General features: G+C 41.9%; 1 protein-coding gene across 2 annotated transcripts; it reads left to right on the top strand.

Annotated features, from left to right (window-relative positions):
- The first annotated feature begins 2,992 nt into the window (after positions 1 to 2,992).
- On the top strand, positions 2,993 to 15,060 carry LOC105013099. 2 transcript variants are annotated; one of them, XM_013140044.4, is made up of 6 exons: positions 2,993 to 3,372; positions 5,606 to 6,007; positions 8,398 to 8,793; positions 11,123 to 11,608; positions 12,281 to 13,159; positions 13,600 to 15,060. In XM_013140044.4, the coding sequence occupies exons 1-6, from the start codon at positions 3,031 to 3,033 to the stop codon at positions 14,629 to 14,631; spliced, it is 3,537 nt and encodes a 1,178-aa protein (XP_012995498.3). In that variant the 5' UTR covers positions 2,993 to 3,030; the 3' UTR covers positions 14,632 to 15,060. The 2 variants fall into 2 exon arrangements, with proteins under 2 accessions (XP_012995498.3, XP_028974992.2); XM_029119159.2 differs by lacking the exon at positions 5,606 to 6,007.
- The last annotated feature ends 1,290 nt before the right edge of the window (positions 15,061 to 16,350 follow it).

Raw genomic sequence — 16,350 nt, 5'->3', positions numbered from 1 at the left:
ATGCACATCCCACTTCCCCGGGACTACGACGGGACGGCGGACCGCTGCCAGGGTTTCCTACTACAAGTCGACATCTCAATCCAGGCGATCCATCCTGCGCCGACAGACGCCCAGAAGATCTCTTCGCTCGTATTGAACACCGAGGGACCCACCCAGGGCAGCTACGCCGATTTCATCCGCCGATTTCATCCGCCTCTTCCGAGCCGTGTTCGACCATCCGCACGAAGGGAGAGAGGCGGGTGAACGGCTGTTCCATCTACGGCAGGGGACGAGATCGGCGCAGGACTTCGCACTGGAGTTCTGGACCCTGGCATCTGGGTGGAACGAGCGGGCTCTAATCGACCACTACCGGTGCAGCCTTCGCGAGGACATCCAGAGGGAGTTAGCATGTCGGGACGTGACCCTCTACTTTGACCAGCTGGTAGACCTATCCATCTGTCTCGACAACCTGTTGGCTGCCCGAGGACGTCCCGGAAGAGGCCGGCCCGTTCCGCCCTACCAACCAGACACCGCCGTCCCCATGGACCTGGGGGCAGCTGCGCTCCCAAGCAGAGGTCGGGGAGGACAGGTGTGGAGTGCCTCCAAAAGGAGATGAGGCCGTTCCACCGTACCACACCACACCTCCTTCCCCGAGTCGAGGGGGCGACAGGCATGGCACTTCCGCATCACCCCAGGTAGCACATGCCCATTCACCACTTGCCTCTCCTCTCTCTCTGTGCACTGTCCTAGCTGAATTCCTCGGTTTTCCGTTGATTTTCCAGTGTAAGGTGATGGTAGATTCAGGCGCAGCTGGGAATTTCATAGATAAGTCCTTCACTCTGCACTCGCACATTCCATGGCCTCTTCTCCATGGCCTCTTCTCCATGGCCTCTTCTCCATGGCCTCTTCTCCATGGCCTCACCGAACTCCTCCCAGGCCCGACTTTTTGCTACCTGTGACTAGCACAGAAGTCCAATAACTGAACACCGCTCGGGTTCAGATCAGGGGGGCCGTTCCTCCCAATCACGCCCCTCCAGGTGTCACTGTCGTTGCCCACGTGGGCGTTGAAGTCCCCCAGTAGAATGATAGAGTCCCCAGTCGGAGCACTTTCCAGCAACCCTCCCAGAGACCCCAAGAAGGTTGGGTACTCTGCACTGCCGTTCGGCCCGTAGGCACAAACAACAGTGAGAGAGCTAGTTTCCGTCTTCAGGGATCGGGTTGTCTAGGCCCCCGCCTTCAACTGCCGCCCGATCCTCTCCGCACCGGCCCCTTATGGTCCCTCCTGTGGGTGGTGAGCCCACGGGAAGGCGGCCCCATGTCGCTCCTTCGGGCTGAGCCCGGCCAGGCCCCATGGGGAAAGGCCCGGCCACCAGGCGCTCGCGTACGAGCACCAACCCCGGGCCTGGCTCCAGGGTGGGGCCCCGCCTGCACCTTACAGGGCGACGTCATGGAACTCATGATTTTTTTTCATCATTAAGGGGGTTTTGAACCACTCTTAGTCTGACCCGTCGCCTAGGACCTGTTTGCCTTGGGAGACCCTACCAGGGGCATATAGCCCCAGACAACATAGCTCCTTGGGTCACTCGGGTACTCAAACCCCTCCACCACGTTAAGGTGGCAGTTCATGGAGGGGTGAAATTAAACACACAAAATCATTTATTCAATTCAAAGGGCTTTAATGGCATGAAAGTTTCAAGAATAATGTTTTCAAAAGGATCAAATTATGATTTGTCAATATAAACACAATATACAGTAATATGAACATTAACAAAACACTAGTACAACTGGGTGAGGAACAGCCAAACTTGGCTAACAACATTGGATAAGACCATTAACTGTCAAAAGTTATACTGAGCACTACAAAAAAGGCAGACAGCCGTTTTCAGATGTGCTGTCCAAGATCTTTTAAAGAAGCACAAATAAACTGACAATGTTGAGGACCATAGTGATCATCCAAAGAAAAACTTGCTGCAGCAGATGAAAGACACATTATGCCACAAACAGCATCATCCCTTGTTTTCGGAAGATGTTTAGCAGTGCCATCAGGTCAGAGCTGCAGAAAATAGTTGAACCCTGGTACACCCATCTATTGTCTGGAGAAGTCTGGTCAGAAGTGGCTGTCATTGAAGATTTGGGGCAAAAAGATGTACCTCCGACATAGAAAATAGGCCAAGAGACCTGGATATGCAGGAAAATGACAGCTGGTGCTCTGGACTTTATGTATGTAAATGTATGTGTGTGTATATATATACATACATATATATATACAATTTATATATTATGGGTTAGGATTAGTTGTGTACATATTTATACTTACGAGTAGGCCTATACTAGTCTGTACAATGTGTACATCATATCATATGGATGTATTATTCATTTTATTTTTGTGTGTTTTCTGATACATGGTTTAGTCTATTATTAAGGAAGGATGAATAAGTACATTGGCCATACTGAAATCAATCCCATTAACAGTTATGGGTCGTATTTAGGAACATAGTTAATTCACTCAGTAATTATATCTCCGGTTTCATTTCATGAAGTTAATATTTACCGAACATTGCTGCAGATATAGTCGTTGCTGTAAATGTATTCTACGTTATGGGAGTCAATTTCCCCCCAAAATTAAACACAAAAACGTATTAATGCTGTTTCCGTCACTCTCCCCCCCAAAAAAGTATATTGTATGCATATAATGTTAGCGTAAACATAATAATCAATGTACATTATGCGTCAATATTTACCTATAATTGCTGCAAATATAGCTGCTGCTGTCTGTCCCGCTTAAACTCATTCAAACTGGTTGACAGCGCAGCTCTGTTTGGAACTATTGAGAGCTACATAAACCACGTGACTGCGTGGCGGCGAGATCATATTGTATCGCAACTCTCTTTTTCAGCGGCTCTGACCAAGGCGTGATCAAGGCGTTAAAAATCAGTCAACCGCAGAGCCGTACAAACGGTGATTGGTTGGTTGGCGGAGGGAGGGGTTTACACAGTGTATGGATTTCCGGCAAAACATTTTACTTCCTGTATCAACAAAGAAAAGGCAACAATGGAGTCTGGAGTCATGGGTGAAATCGAGGAACTTTTGTCCGAACAAGTTCGCCGTTACCAACATTTGTACGACCCTTCATCGAAGCTGTATAAGAACAGTGGGGTTACAAACAATTCCTGGAAAGAGATAGGAGAAATTCTGGGCGAAGAGCCAACAACTTGCCAGAAGAGGTGGAAGCTGATGAGGGACAAATATGTGAGAATAAAGAAGAAATTGAGTAGTAGAAGTGGCGATTCAGGAGGGAATAAAGTACCTCCATATTACAGAAAGCTTTCTTGGCTGTCCGGGTACATAAAACACCGTGAAACCGACTCCAACTTTGTCGAGGACACAAATGGGGTAAGTTCTGTTTGTAAAAATTGCCAAATTCTGTGTTGATTACTTCTACAACGTTGGTTTACTATCCAGTAGTTCAAGTTCAAACGTATATTTATTAAATGCACCGAATAACACAGCGTCGTCCTGCACAATGAAATTATTGTTACATGGCACACGACAACTTACTTTTATACAATGACACAGTGATATTGTGGCATAAGTTTAAGATGACATTAATACAGGCATATGCCTGTTTGTTTTCAGTAGTCATGTACTGCAGGCCTATGTTATGCCTTTCACGGCTGGTTTACTCGTTCGATGGTATTTTGGAGGGACACTGGGGTGCCGGACACAAGGAAAGAGATTCCAATTTCCACGCATCCATTGTACTAATGGATGTGTAGCCTAGTAACACGTGATTAGGCAGATTTCATAAACTAGTGCCAAGTAAAGACTGTTCACAACTTGATTGCCTACTATCCATTTATATATTGAAATAAATACATGTGAAGGGCCCCGGATAAGTGAACTGCCAACAAAGTTACCGTAAACTGTAACGGTGCATGTCCACTGTTCTGGCGCGTCCGCTGCCTCGGACAGATTCAATGCAATTTCTATAAACAGCGTCAATGCGTTGTTGACGGTTGCGCAAAGCATCTGAGGAAGGCAGCGCGGCCGTAGGAACTGTTCCGCGCGTCAAGTTGGGCCACGGTCAATATTATGCGAATTAATCCGACTAACGCGAGTCGTTTATCCAATGGAAGTAGAGTATTTCATAAACAAGAGATGGTCTTCCTTGTTGGTCCATCTTTATTTGTACTGCAACTGCACATGTGAAATACTTTTATTCTATGTGAAATGTTCTGCTACCAATTGGAGAAAAATCTAATTAAAGCAGGGGACGAGAACAATAATGCTTGGAGGATGGTGGAGATTGTTGGTGACTCGGATCAGTTTTATAATAAGCTCTGTGTTGCTAAATGTGCTGTGTTTATTAAGCATTGAGTTGTTTGTTTTATATGGTAGTGCCACAGAAATAGGTTGCCTGCTAGCATAGTGCTCATTACAACATGTGTTTTTATTTTGCCCATGAGTGAGAAATAGTTTTGGTTGGTTTCTAGTTAAATTAAAAAAAGTTCACGAAAGGGATGTCAATATAGCCCTCCTCCGCCGTGCAGAAAAACAAACACCCATAGCAGTTACGCCCATAGGCAGCCGTCTGGGTCAAGGCAGCACATTTGCAGGTGAATTTGTGCCCGAACAGTGGATGTGCACTTGAGGCTCAACAATGAAAAAGGTGTTGACAATGACAAAACAAATGTATGGCAATTAATCGCACATGTTAACTTTGACAGCCCTAGTAGCCTACATATATAGGCTAACATTATTAGGATGCAGCATGCACTCGGATGAAGGTCTAAGCATGAACTAGCTTTAAGTGCAGAGAGAAATTTCCAAACAATTTTATTTCCAATTCAAAAATGGTAACACTACAGTGATTTAATCCCTGACCACATCAAAAAGGAGCAGCTAGGCAAAAACAATAATCAATTTGATGGCCATGCACAAGTCGGCCAAGTGTTTGTTACGTTTGCTGCATTGAAAGTAATATTCAGTATTTGCTGAAAATGTAACATTCTTAATTTGTTGAGAAAAGAAGAAAAAAACATTCCCACCACGCCAGAAATACCCAGGAAAGCTAACTCTCACTCGAGCGTTCCGCATAGAGAAGAACACTAATTTCGAGCATCAGTTGGCAGAGGAGGTGAAGTACCTGAACCTCTATGATTATAAACATGATTTGTACAGAAACAGACATGTGACAGCCAATTCATGGAGGGAGATTGCTGAGATGTTGGGTACCAACCTAATGACTTGTAAAGAAATGTGGACGGTCCTTGTGACAAATATGTTAAGGCCAAAAAGAGAATAAAAGGCCATAGTAGGGATGCTGCTGGCCAGTCCATTCCAATGATTTTGATACAGCTTCCCTGGCTTGATCGCTACATGAAGAAAGGAAGCAGGAAAACCAACAGCAGGGTTCAACATTAACAATGGTCCACTGGCCTGGGGCCAGCAGACAAAGACAGTCACTGGTCTGTATGGGCCAGTGCTCAATTTCCCCGTTTAAATTCATAGTATCTTATTTAAATTTGTGCTTGTCATCATTGTCACCCTTCCCTCTTAAATTTTCTCTTGTTCTCGTATTAAAATGCGTGTGTGGTGCTTCTTCTCCCCCCTCTGTCTGGTACAGCACTCACCTCTCTGTCTGGTACAAAATTTGACTTCCCCTATCAACAAAGACGAGGCAACAATGGAGTCTGGAGGCATGGCTCAAATCGAGGAACTTTTGACCAAACAAGTTCGCCGTTACCGGCATTTGTACGACCCATCGTCGAAGTTGTATAAGAACAGTGAGGTTACAAACAATTCCTGGAAAGAGATAGGTGAAATTCTGGGCGAAGAGCCAACAACTTGCCAGAAGAGGTGGAAGCTGATGAGGGACAAATATGTGAGAATAAAGAAGAAATTGAACAGTAGAAGTGGCGATTCAGGAGGGAATAAAGTACCTCCATATTATAGAAAGCTTTCTTGGCTGTCCGGATACATAAAACACCGTGAAACTGACTCCAATTTTGTTGAGGACACAAATGAGGTAAGTTCAGTTTTTCAAATTGCCAAATTCAGTGTTGATTAATTCTACTGCAATGTTGGTTTACTGTCCAGTAGTTCAAGTTAAAATGTGTATTTATCAAATGCACCGAATAACACAGCATTGTCCTGCACAATGCCTGAACTAGTTTTAAGTACAGATCCTCCAATTAACAAATGGTAACACTACTGTGATTTCATCCCTGACTGCATCAAAAGGGAGCAGCTTGGCAAAAAGAATCATCAGTTTGATGGCCATGCACAACTCAGCCAAGTGTTTGTTACCTTTGCTGCATTGAAAGTAACATTCAGTATTGGCTGAAAATTTAACATTCTGAATTTGTTGAAAAAAGTAACATTTCGTATTCATTGAAAAAAGAACAAAAAACCTACCCACCACACCAGAAATACCCAGGAAAGCAAACCTTAACTCAAGCGTTCAACAGGGAGAAGAACACCAGGGTTTTTCCTGGCTGAAAATGTGTCAAAGGTGGTACCCTAACCCTTGCTGCCCTGTGCTCAACCGGACGTCCCACTGTGATATATGTAATATCATATCTGGCCACTGGGGAGGGAAAAACTATAATAGTATTAAATCTGACCTTTGGTCCATGTCCACTTGAGCAACTATGCACACTACAATGTTGTCCCTAATACAATAGCAAGAAATAAATCTTATTTACATATGTTACATATGTGATTAAAAAATTATATACATATGTAGGATTTTACCCTCATGTATATTTTTTTTGTTGTTCTCCTCTGCCTCTCCAGGACATAGACATTTTATTGGATTATTATAAGTGCACCCAGCCAATAGTTTCTGCGTTGCTAATTTCCTAAGCCCCTAAACACATTGGCTCCACAATACTTCTAGCATACTGAGCATATCGAGCATATCATTCCCTCTTCATTATGTCTGAGCCACTCAAAAACATTTTGCCATTTAGCATCAAAACTGTGAATTAGAAGATCAGAATCACATTAAACATGAAATCCTGCATCAACCTTTATTATTAATCACAGTCAATATTGTTTTCTATTTTTGTTGTTATACTATGTTCTTGTTAATTTCACTTTCATTGAAAACGTATCAGAGCTGTAGGCCTATTTATTACAGCCTTGTTTCATTGTTTTTTCCTCCATCCTTGTCTTGACGTCACATCATTTATCCCCCCCCCTTCGACTTACTTCAGCTGTAAGCTACTTGGCTGTGCTGCTTGTGCTCATCCAGCGTCTTCAAGTACATATATTGTTAGTGACTTAAATATGGTAATTGTATATTTTTTACAGTGTATATTGCATCTAAAATGTTGTTGGGGACAGTAGCCTACATACCCTAATCTAATCATAATTTCACCGGTCATCTTTGTCTGCCTTGCAAACTCTATTGAACAAAATCAGTGATTCTACAATATGTCATCTGAAACGTTAACAAATGTTATGCGGATTGGATGTAGTTTAGGTGTTAAGTTTTATTTAAATATTTTCACATGCTTGGGTGTGAAAGAACTAGGTTCCACTTGTTTTCCCGACTTACTCACCTCTGCCACGTCAGTACAGATCATTGACAGTAAACCGTAAGATCTGAGCAAAAACTATATCTATACAACCCCATCTGTATATCGACCTGCCCAAGCGCATTCAAAATAGCCCAATTTTTGGGGGAACCCTACCCATCTGGCAACTCTGCCATATGAAAAAAAGTTCCTCCTACCTTCACATTCGCTGCAGTATATCTCTGGTGTGCTATTTAGCATACAAGTGCAAAATTATGTTTTACCATGCCAACACAGAGGAGGTGTGAGATTTTGAGATGGCGGCCCGCCTTTGAGTATTGTTTGCAGGAAAATCCCTGATCACTAATTTCGAGCTTCAGTTGGCCAAGGGGGTGAAGTGCCTGAACCTCTACGATTATAGACGGGATTTGTATAGAGACAGGCATGTGACGGCCAATTCATGGAGGGAGATTGCGAAAACGTTGGGTACCAACCTAATGACTTGTAAAGAAATGTGGACGGCTCTTGTGACAAATATGTTAAGGCCAAAATTTGAATAAAAGGTCATAGTTAGGATACTGCTGGCCAGTCCATTCCAATGATTTTGATACAGCTTCACTGGCTTGATCGCTACATGAAGAAAGGAAGCAGGGAAAACCAACAGCAGGGTTCAACATTAACAATGGTCCACTGGCCTGGGGCCAGTAAGACCTAACGTTGGGCCAGTAGACTAAAGACAGTCACTGGTCCGCATGGGCCAGTGCTCAATTTCCCCATTTAAATTCATAGTATCGTATCAAAATGTTTGCTTATCAGCTTTGTCACTCTTCCCGCTTGAATTTTTGCTTGTTATCATATAAAAAAAAAAAAATTCTCTCCCCTCTGTCCGATACAGCACTCCCCACCCTGTCTGGAAGCAAATTTGACTTCCTCAATCAACAAAGACGAGGCTACAATTGAGTCTGGAGGCATGGCTCAAATCGAGGAACTTTTGTCCAAACAAGTTCGCCGTTACCGGCATTTGTACGACCCTTCGTCGGATTTGTATAAGAACAGTGTGGTTACTCACGTTTCCTGGAAAGAGATAGGAGAAATTCTGGGCGAAGAGCCAGCAACTTGCCAGAAGAGGTGGAAGCTGATGAGGGACAAATATGTGAGAATAAAGAAGAAATTGAGCAGTAGACGCGCCGATTCAGGAGGGAATAAAGTACCTCCGTATTATAGAAAGCTTTCTTGGCTGTCCGGATACATAAAACACCGTGAAACCGACTCCAATTTGGACACAAATGAGGTAAGTTCAGTTTTTCAAATTGCCAAATTCAGTGTTGATTACTTCTACTGCAACGTTGGTTTACTGTCCAGTAGTTCAAGTTCAAAAGTGTATACCGAATAACATAGCGTCGTCCTGCACAATGAAATTCTTGTGACATGGCACACGAAAAAGATTACATTTATACAAGGACACAGTGCCCAGTGCTCCATTTCCCCATTTAAATCCGTATTAAAATGTTTGCTTATCATCTTTGTCACTCCTCCCGCTTACATTTTCGCTTGTTCTCAAATTAAAATGTCTGTGGCGCGTCTTTTCTCCCCTCTACCTGGTACAGTACTCCCCCCTCTGTCTGGTACAGTTATGATATTTAATGGCTCGTCTGCGTAGTGCATCATAGAGCAGGACCCAAACATGGCATCCTACGAAGCAAACTGAATGCCATAATTTCTTTCTTTGAAAGAACAGTTTCCGTGGGTCGAAAACCATAATGGCAAGGGACAATCACTGCCATACATGTCGTGTGTTCCCGACGAAAGCCGATACGGCTTCTAAGTCAATGCAGCATGACCTATGTATAGCGGCCAAACTGGCTGCTGACAACCCTTCGGCTGCAACAATGAACATCTGCCTGCTCCAAATGAATGAGTTGGCGCGTAGGCAAATTGAAAAACTAATTACGACCGCCTACGATGTTGTGAAGAGGGAGAAACCATTCACGGGCTACATCCGTAACATAGTCCGTGAAAACGGATAGACAAACCATACAGACAAGACTTGTCTTGCCTAAGCGCTTGCTTGCAGTGACACAAGAAGCCCCATATTTATGTAACAAATTATATTAACTACATTATTTTATAATCAAGCTTTTATGTCACGTCAAATAAGCAAGTATATTCATCGTAATATTTTGATAACCTCATGTCTCACATCACATGCGAAACTTCAATATACTGATTATTTGTAATCAATATTCAATATAAAAATGAATATTCTGATTATTTGATATTTACATACAATATGTCTGTACAATACAACTGTATTTTTTATTTTATAATTCAGTTCAGGCCAGTAAAATTACAGTATGGGCCAGTAGATTTCAGATCATCAGTGAGAATAAAAGTTAGCTTTGGATCCTGGTTGGGGTTTATTTGTCAAATGCACCGAACAACACAGCATCATCCTGCACCATGAAATTCTTGGCCCCCGACAACTACGTAGTGAGAGTTAAGAATATATAAGCGAAAATATAGCCAGACAGATGATAAAATAAAGCAACAATATACATAACACTGTACACTAGCAGCAGGTTAAGAAAAGAGTACTGTAAACTAGCAGCAATCTGGGTAGTATCATTGAACATTTAGATATGGCAAGTATGGCAGTAATCTACATAGCAGTGTAAACTAGCAGCAATTGGTAGAATTATTGAATATTATAAAAACATAAGTTTAATAAACTTATGAATGATAGCATAGTACATTACAACTACATACTGAGAATTTAAGAAGAATGTATACACAGCAAAAATATAGCAAGAAGTGAAAGCAATAATATTACACTGTACATAGCAGCCGTTTAAAAGGAGTACATTAAACTATCAGGAATATTGGTGTAGTTTTGAATATTCTAGATATGGTAAGTATGGTGGTAATACTCAAATGTAAGCTAGCATAATCATTATTTTAAAAGTAGGATGGGGAGTATGCACAGTATGGTAGATGTATTGAATATTATAGATACATACAGTGGGGAGAACAAGTATTTGATACACTGCCGATTTTGCAGGTTTTCCTACAAAGCATGTAGAGGTCTGTAATTCTTATCATAGGTACACTTCAACTGTGAGAGACGGAATCTAAAACAAAAATCCAGAAAATCACATTGTATGATTTTTAAATAATTAATTTGCGTTTTATTGCATGACATAAGTATTGTCATGCTGGAAGACCCAGCCTCATACTGTATGGGCGACAGTGCAGCATGAACAAAACTAAAAACGATGTAGTAAATGCGGAGCCATTGTCAGTGCAACCTTTCGCTGTGATGCACCGGACGTACTACAGAGGGGGTTGGCGGGGAGATGATCAGTGTGCAGCATTTCCATTGGACAACAGACATTTGTTGACATTGACATTTGTCATTATAGGATGTGCTTCTGTATACACCTAAAAAACTTGTTGTTAACCACTATAATTTCCACTGTTACTTCAGATCTATGGACTATTTTAATACTATTGTAATATTTCCAGATGTAGAAATGCAGACATTCTTCATATTGCCCCTATAATGATGTTCCATGTTGTTCAATTCAAGTTTTCAATAGGTTGTGTTTTCATTTTGTTTTAAGGCACAAACATTGGTCAATGAGGACAGCACCAAGGACTTTTGCAGACAAAAGATGGATGATATTGGTTCAGGCAGGCAGAAAATTCACCTGGAAGAATTGCAACCACCGCAAATTCTTCTTGATTTACCTCAAACTTTGTATGGATTCAACATGGCAAAGAACAAACAAAGTTTGGTATATCACTTGATAGAGGAGGTACAGAAACACCCGAACCTCTACGATTCAAGACATGGATTGTATAAAAGCCAGCCTGTGATGGACAATACATGGAGGGAGATTGCGGAGAAGCTGGAGACAGACCCGGCAACTTGTAAAAAAACATGGAGGACTCTTCGTGACAACTATGTAAAGTCCAAGAAAATAATGAAAGGCTGTAGCAGAGATCCTGGTGACAAACACACTCCAGTCATTTTGAAATTGCTTTCCTGGCTTGATCAGCATGTGAAGCATAGAAGCAAAGAAATCTTGGTATCTGCAGAGAATGAGGTAGGTTCTTGTATATTGATTGAAGTTGACAAAGAGTGGGTATGTAGTTCAAAAACATACTTGTTGGGCAGATGTAGAGATGCTAGTGGCCGGTCTATTCCAAAAGGATTGAAGCAGATTCCTTGGCTCTGTCGGCACATAAAGCATGGAAGCATTGAAATCAACCTGTAGTCTACATCAGAGGATGAGATTGGTTGTATTTTATTTTGTTGCTATGAAAAGAGTATGCATGTTTGCTTAGAAAAGCAACATTGTTGTGGAGCTAAAGTAAGATAAACTAAAAATGGATGCAGGTTTTGGGGGACTGGCTACAAGCTCAGAACTGATGATGTGAAAAGGGCATTTTTCATACTATAGACACCTTATATTTGAAGAATAGTTGCTTGTCTGATGCTTTAAAAGTGCACCGAGTGATAAAATCACATGGCACAAGCCTTAGCATTATTAGTAGTAAGAGAGAAAATCAAGATAACACCTTAGAGATTCTGCCTCTACACTCGAAGTTTCCATACGCTGTGGGACACAATCAAAGAAAATATGATCATGTAAAAATGGGTGAACCTCCCCTCTAACCGTTTGTTAATGAACTTAGCTGCTAGCTAGCTATTGTTAACATGCAGGGCCAATCCACTCTGTCCACAATTTTAACATTTGAAAATGTTCCTGTTCAAGGTGGAAACTTCAGTCAATGAGAAAAGCAACAAGGCATTTTACCACCAAAAGATGGATGAGACATGCCGCCAGAAGATGCACCTGAAAGAGTCCCAACAGCAACAACAACAACAACAACAGCAGCTGCTAAGAACACAACCAACTTCCAGTCTCACAGAGGTTTCAATGAAAGACGGAGATAAAACTGAGGGAGTGGGCAGTAATGAAGTGTTGATCAAAGGATCTTGTAGTGCAGATGTGTCTGGTCTCTTGGTTTCCCCATCTGTACCGCAAACCTCTCAGGAGACCGTAGAACACACACATACACCATGTTATGGTCTCCCTACCAGTGCCACAGTCCAATATAGAGAGAGGGTAAGCTGCAAAACAGCCTTAGTGCAGCCAGTAGAAGGCTTTCATAAGCCATGTTACAGTGACAATGGTTTAGGTAAGAGTCCTATTGCATCTTCTTATCCAGAGAAAGCAGGTCCACGTCTGCCATTGTCCTCTCTCCACCTTCTAGTTCCACCGCTTCGCCTGATGTCTGCCTTTGTGTGGCATGTGGCTCAGCAATGTGATGTAATGCATTATGGGAAGCTGGAAGAGTTTGTCAACACAGTGTCAGAGATGGTTCCAGGACTGCTAACTTCCAGGCAGAGGTCTCAACTTATTCTGGGACTGAGGGCCAGAGTGGTTTTAGAGATGTTTCGCTGTGAAAACCCACCAGACCCTCAGACCATCCAGAATCACCTGGATGGAATAAGAATGTATAAAGAAATGGTGCACTCCAGGTCCAATAGTCAACAATGTGGGAATGAGTTGGAGACTGCAGAGTCTTACTTTGTGGAACTGGTTCAAACACTTCTGGAAAACGCTTCTGAGAGGGAACACTTCTTCAAAGTAAGTAACAGTCTGTAAACACCTTTTTAACACACAGGTTTAATCTGGCATAACCATTGCATCCATACCAAGTGCTGTATTCATGTATGCATTTATACATTTTAGATGTACTACTGTAGGATTTTGTATACTACCCCATAGCTCTACAAAAAGCCATGACTAGGTTTATGTTTTTTCATAATATAATGTGTATACACATATGCCGTGTGTGTAATCATTTGCACCTGTTTTAGGGCACCTGATTCTAAAGAAAATAAAAGTGATATCTAAGTTGATGTTAGGCTGTTTTACACTGGAGATGGAAAAAAGAAAAGTTCTAAATGCAATACACTAGGGTTGGGATTAGTACTTGAGAATTATGGTTAGAACAACTACAGTCTTTTTTTACTTTATTTGTGGTATGTATGATATACTTATTCTGTGCTAAATTGTGTCCTCAGGAGGTGTACCCAGTCCACTACGGCACTCAGTATGACACAGCACTGCAGACACTGATGTGGACATTTCTCTCTAGACTGGAGGAGACGCTCCCTGTACCAAATTTCCATCAGGCAGCCTCCTATCTCCACAGTGCCCCTTCCGATCGGGATGACTTCTGGATGTCCCATCCTGACGCTGAGCAGCTGAAAACCCTGCTACAGCTTCAAACACAACTGGGGCGTTTAAGCAAAGATACAGTGGTTGTCTCCAACAACTGCTTAGAAGACATTATCTTTTCCACATTGTCATTACCTCAAACCCACCTTCTGAAGTCCAGTCAAGATGAATGTGGAGAACTGGAAGTGAGCCCAGAGGGGAGTACAGGCAGTGGTGTTAAGGAGAACCATGAGCAGGTGCTGTTGAGTAGTGAGGTGGAAAACCAAGACAAAAGTGGCAGGGATGATTGTGTAAATAACTTGGAAGATGACCCAGACAGCAGTGGAGGAGTTGAGACAGGAGGATGTCTCTCACCTCAACACGTGAGGAAAAAGACTCATATATGTCAACAGTGTGGCAAAATTTACTGTAATTCACAAGTCTTAAAAATTCACCTCAGAGTCCACAGTGGGGAGAGACCTTACAGCTGCTCGGTCTGTGAGAAGACGTTTGCTCAGAAAAGTATTTTGGCTCGCCACCTTAAGATGCACAAAGGGGATAAGTCTTACCTGTGTAGTGTATGTGGGAAGGCTTTCCTAATATCCGGGGAACTGCAAATGCACATGCTTTATCACACGGGGCGAAGACCACACATATGTATATACTGTGGAAAGACATTTAGAACGTCGGGGTCGGTCAAGTCCCATGAACGGTGGCACACAGGTGAGCGCCCGTATGCCTGCTCTCTGTGCCCAATGCGGTTCACTTCCGGAACTGGCCTTCAAAGACACAAATTTGTTCATAACGAAAAGAAACCGTTCAGTTGTTTCAGATGCGGTAAGGGGTTTACTCAAAAGTCAAATATGAGGACGCATTTGAAAACTCATCAGAAATAATCCATTTAATTGACCTAGAATAATCTTCCATACATTGCTTCCATAAATGTTTTGGCTGACTAAAGTGTGTGCGCGTGCGTGCGTTTCTTATAAAGATTAAATGAATGCATAATTCATAGTACTCTCCAAATATCAAGCTATATGTTCTGTTATTTTTGCACAATCTTCTGATCAACACTGGTTCTGTTATGTTTTTGCTGATGAGACTTTGTAGGTAAAATGTATGAAACATGCATGCTTATTATATGCCCAAAGACTTTAGCAATGCATGACCCATAGTTTACACATCAAATCCTGTACACCTTCACTGAGGTTGTTGTTACAAAAGTAGCCACATTTTCCTAACTTCTTTTGACCTGTCACATCTAATTTTTCCCAGATCACATTGCTTAAAAACACAAGAGAATAAACACAGTATGAACCTTTGAATTATTTTGTATTTATAATTCAAATGTATACGCATTTGCAGTCACATCAACTCATGTTAATACCAGATCTCATTCGGCCTTGCTGACAGCAGATCGACAGTTCCAAACACTACCAGGTAACAGTATTGCACATGGGATGACCGGACTGGAAACACAAGATTATAACAGTTGCAGCCACATGCTTGGTGGTGACTAGAAATGATAAGACAGGTGGACAGGGATGGGAAAGGGACACATTGTATAAAATGGACAGTCATTTATTTATGTTTTAAAGAACTCTGGAGAACAACTCTGCAGAATTGTTTTTGTTTCGCTGACCATCTTCATTGCAGGGGACAACACTGCTGCTAGACAAAAGGCCACTTCAAGCTTCTGCTTGAGGAAATGAAGAAGCCTAAATGCTCACACCCATTGAAAGCACCCAAGAGAGGGACAAACCACACCCCTCCTATCCAGGCATTATATTAACATAGCAAACACTAAAAAAAATAAACTGCTACATAACTTCCTAGATTAGATGTCTTTTTAAAAGCAAAAACAAAGTACTTGTAACTAGCAAGAGGGCCAACAAAGCATCAAAAATGAAAATTCACTCAAGTCCTGAGTACAGTAGATTAGCCAAGATCCAATGCAGCACACAGTTTGAAAGCAGGTGCTTCTAATAACAAGGCATACAATTGCACAGATTATAGCTTCAAATCAACACATGGAGTGTCTCCAATCCTACAGATAGATAATTCTACATTCACATTGATGTACTTATAACCTACACCAAACCTGATGAATCTTGATGACATCTTGCCAAATGAGAGGGTGTGAAGCTTTAACTCTTCAAAGAACGAGTGTGCTGTGAATATATGGAAGTCAAAGTGACACATTTGCTGTGAAACTAAAGAAAATGTGGAAAGTTCTTCATATTTCATGAGTAACAATTACAGATCATCTGAGAGCTGCATCATAGAATTCTAGGCATATGGACAAAAACAAAGTTCTGCAGAGTTAGTGGAGCTGGAAAGACAAATTTGAAGGGGAGAACACTCTTAATCAAACTCAGGAGAAACAAAGAAAGAAATACTATGAGATATGATTACAATCCCTAAATTTTTTACTGTATATCAATTAGAAACATTTTGAATATGGCAACAAGGCACACAAGCTTGTTGTGTGACTGACGTCATCTCAATATCCAAAGCAACCTTATGATCCAAAGGTCAAATCTGTGACTGGGTAACTATGTCCCAAGACATTATTAGACTTATTTTGTCAGTTTTCTGTATCCCTATATCCCTGT

This window comes from Esox lucius, chromosome 3 (genome assembly GCF_011004845.1).
Source record: "Esox lucius isolate fEsoLuc1 chromosome 3, fEsoLuc1.pri, whole genome shotgun sequence".
Lineage (NCBI taxonomy): Eukaryota > Metazoa > Chordata > Actinopteri > Esociformes > Esocidae > Esox > Esox lucius.
The sequence above is the reverse complement of the archived record's forward strand: the minus strand, read 5'-3'. Positions and strand labels throughout refer to the sequence as shown.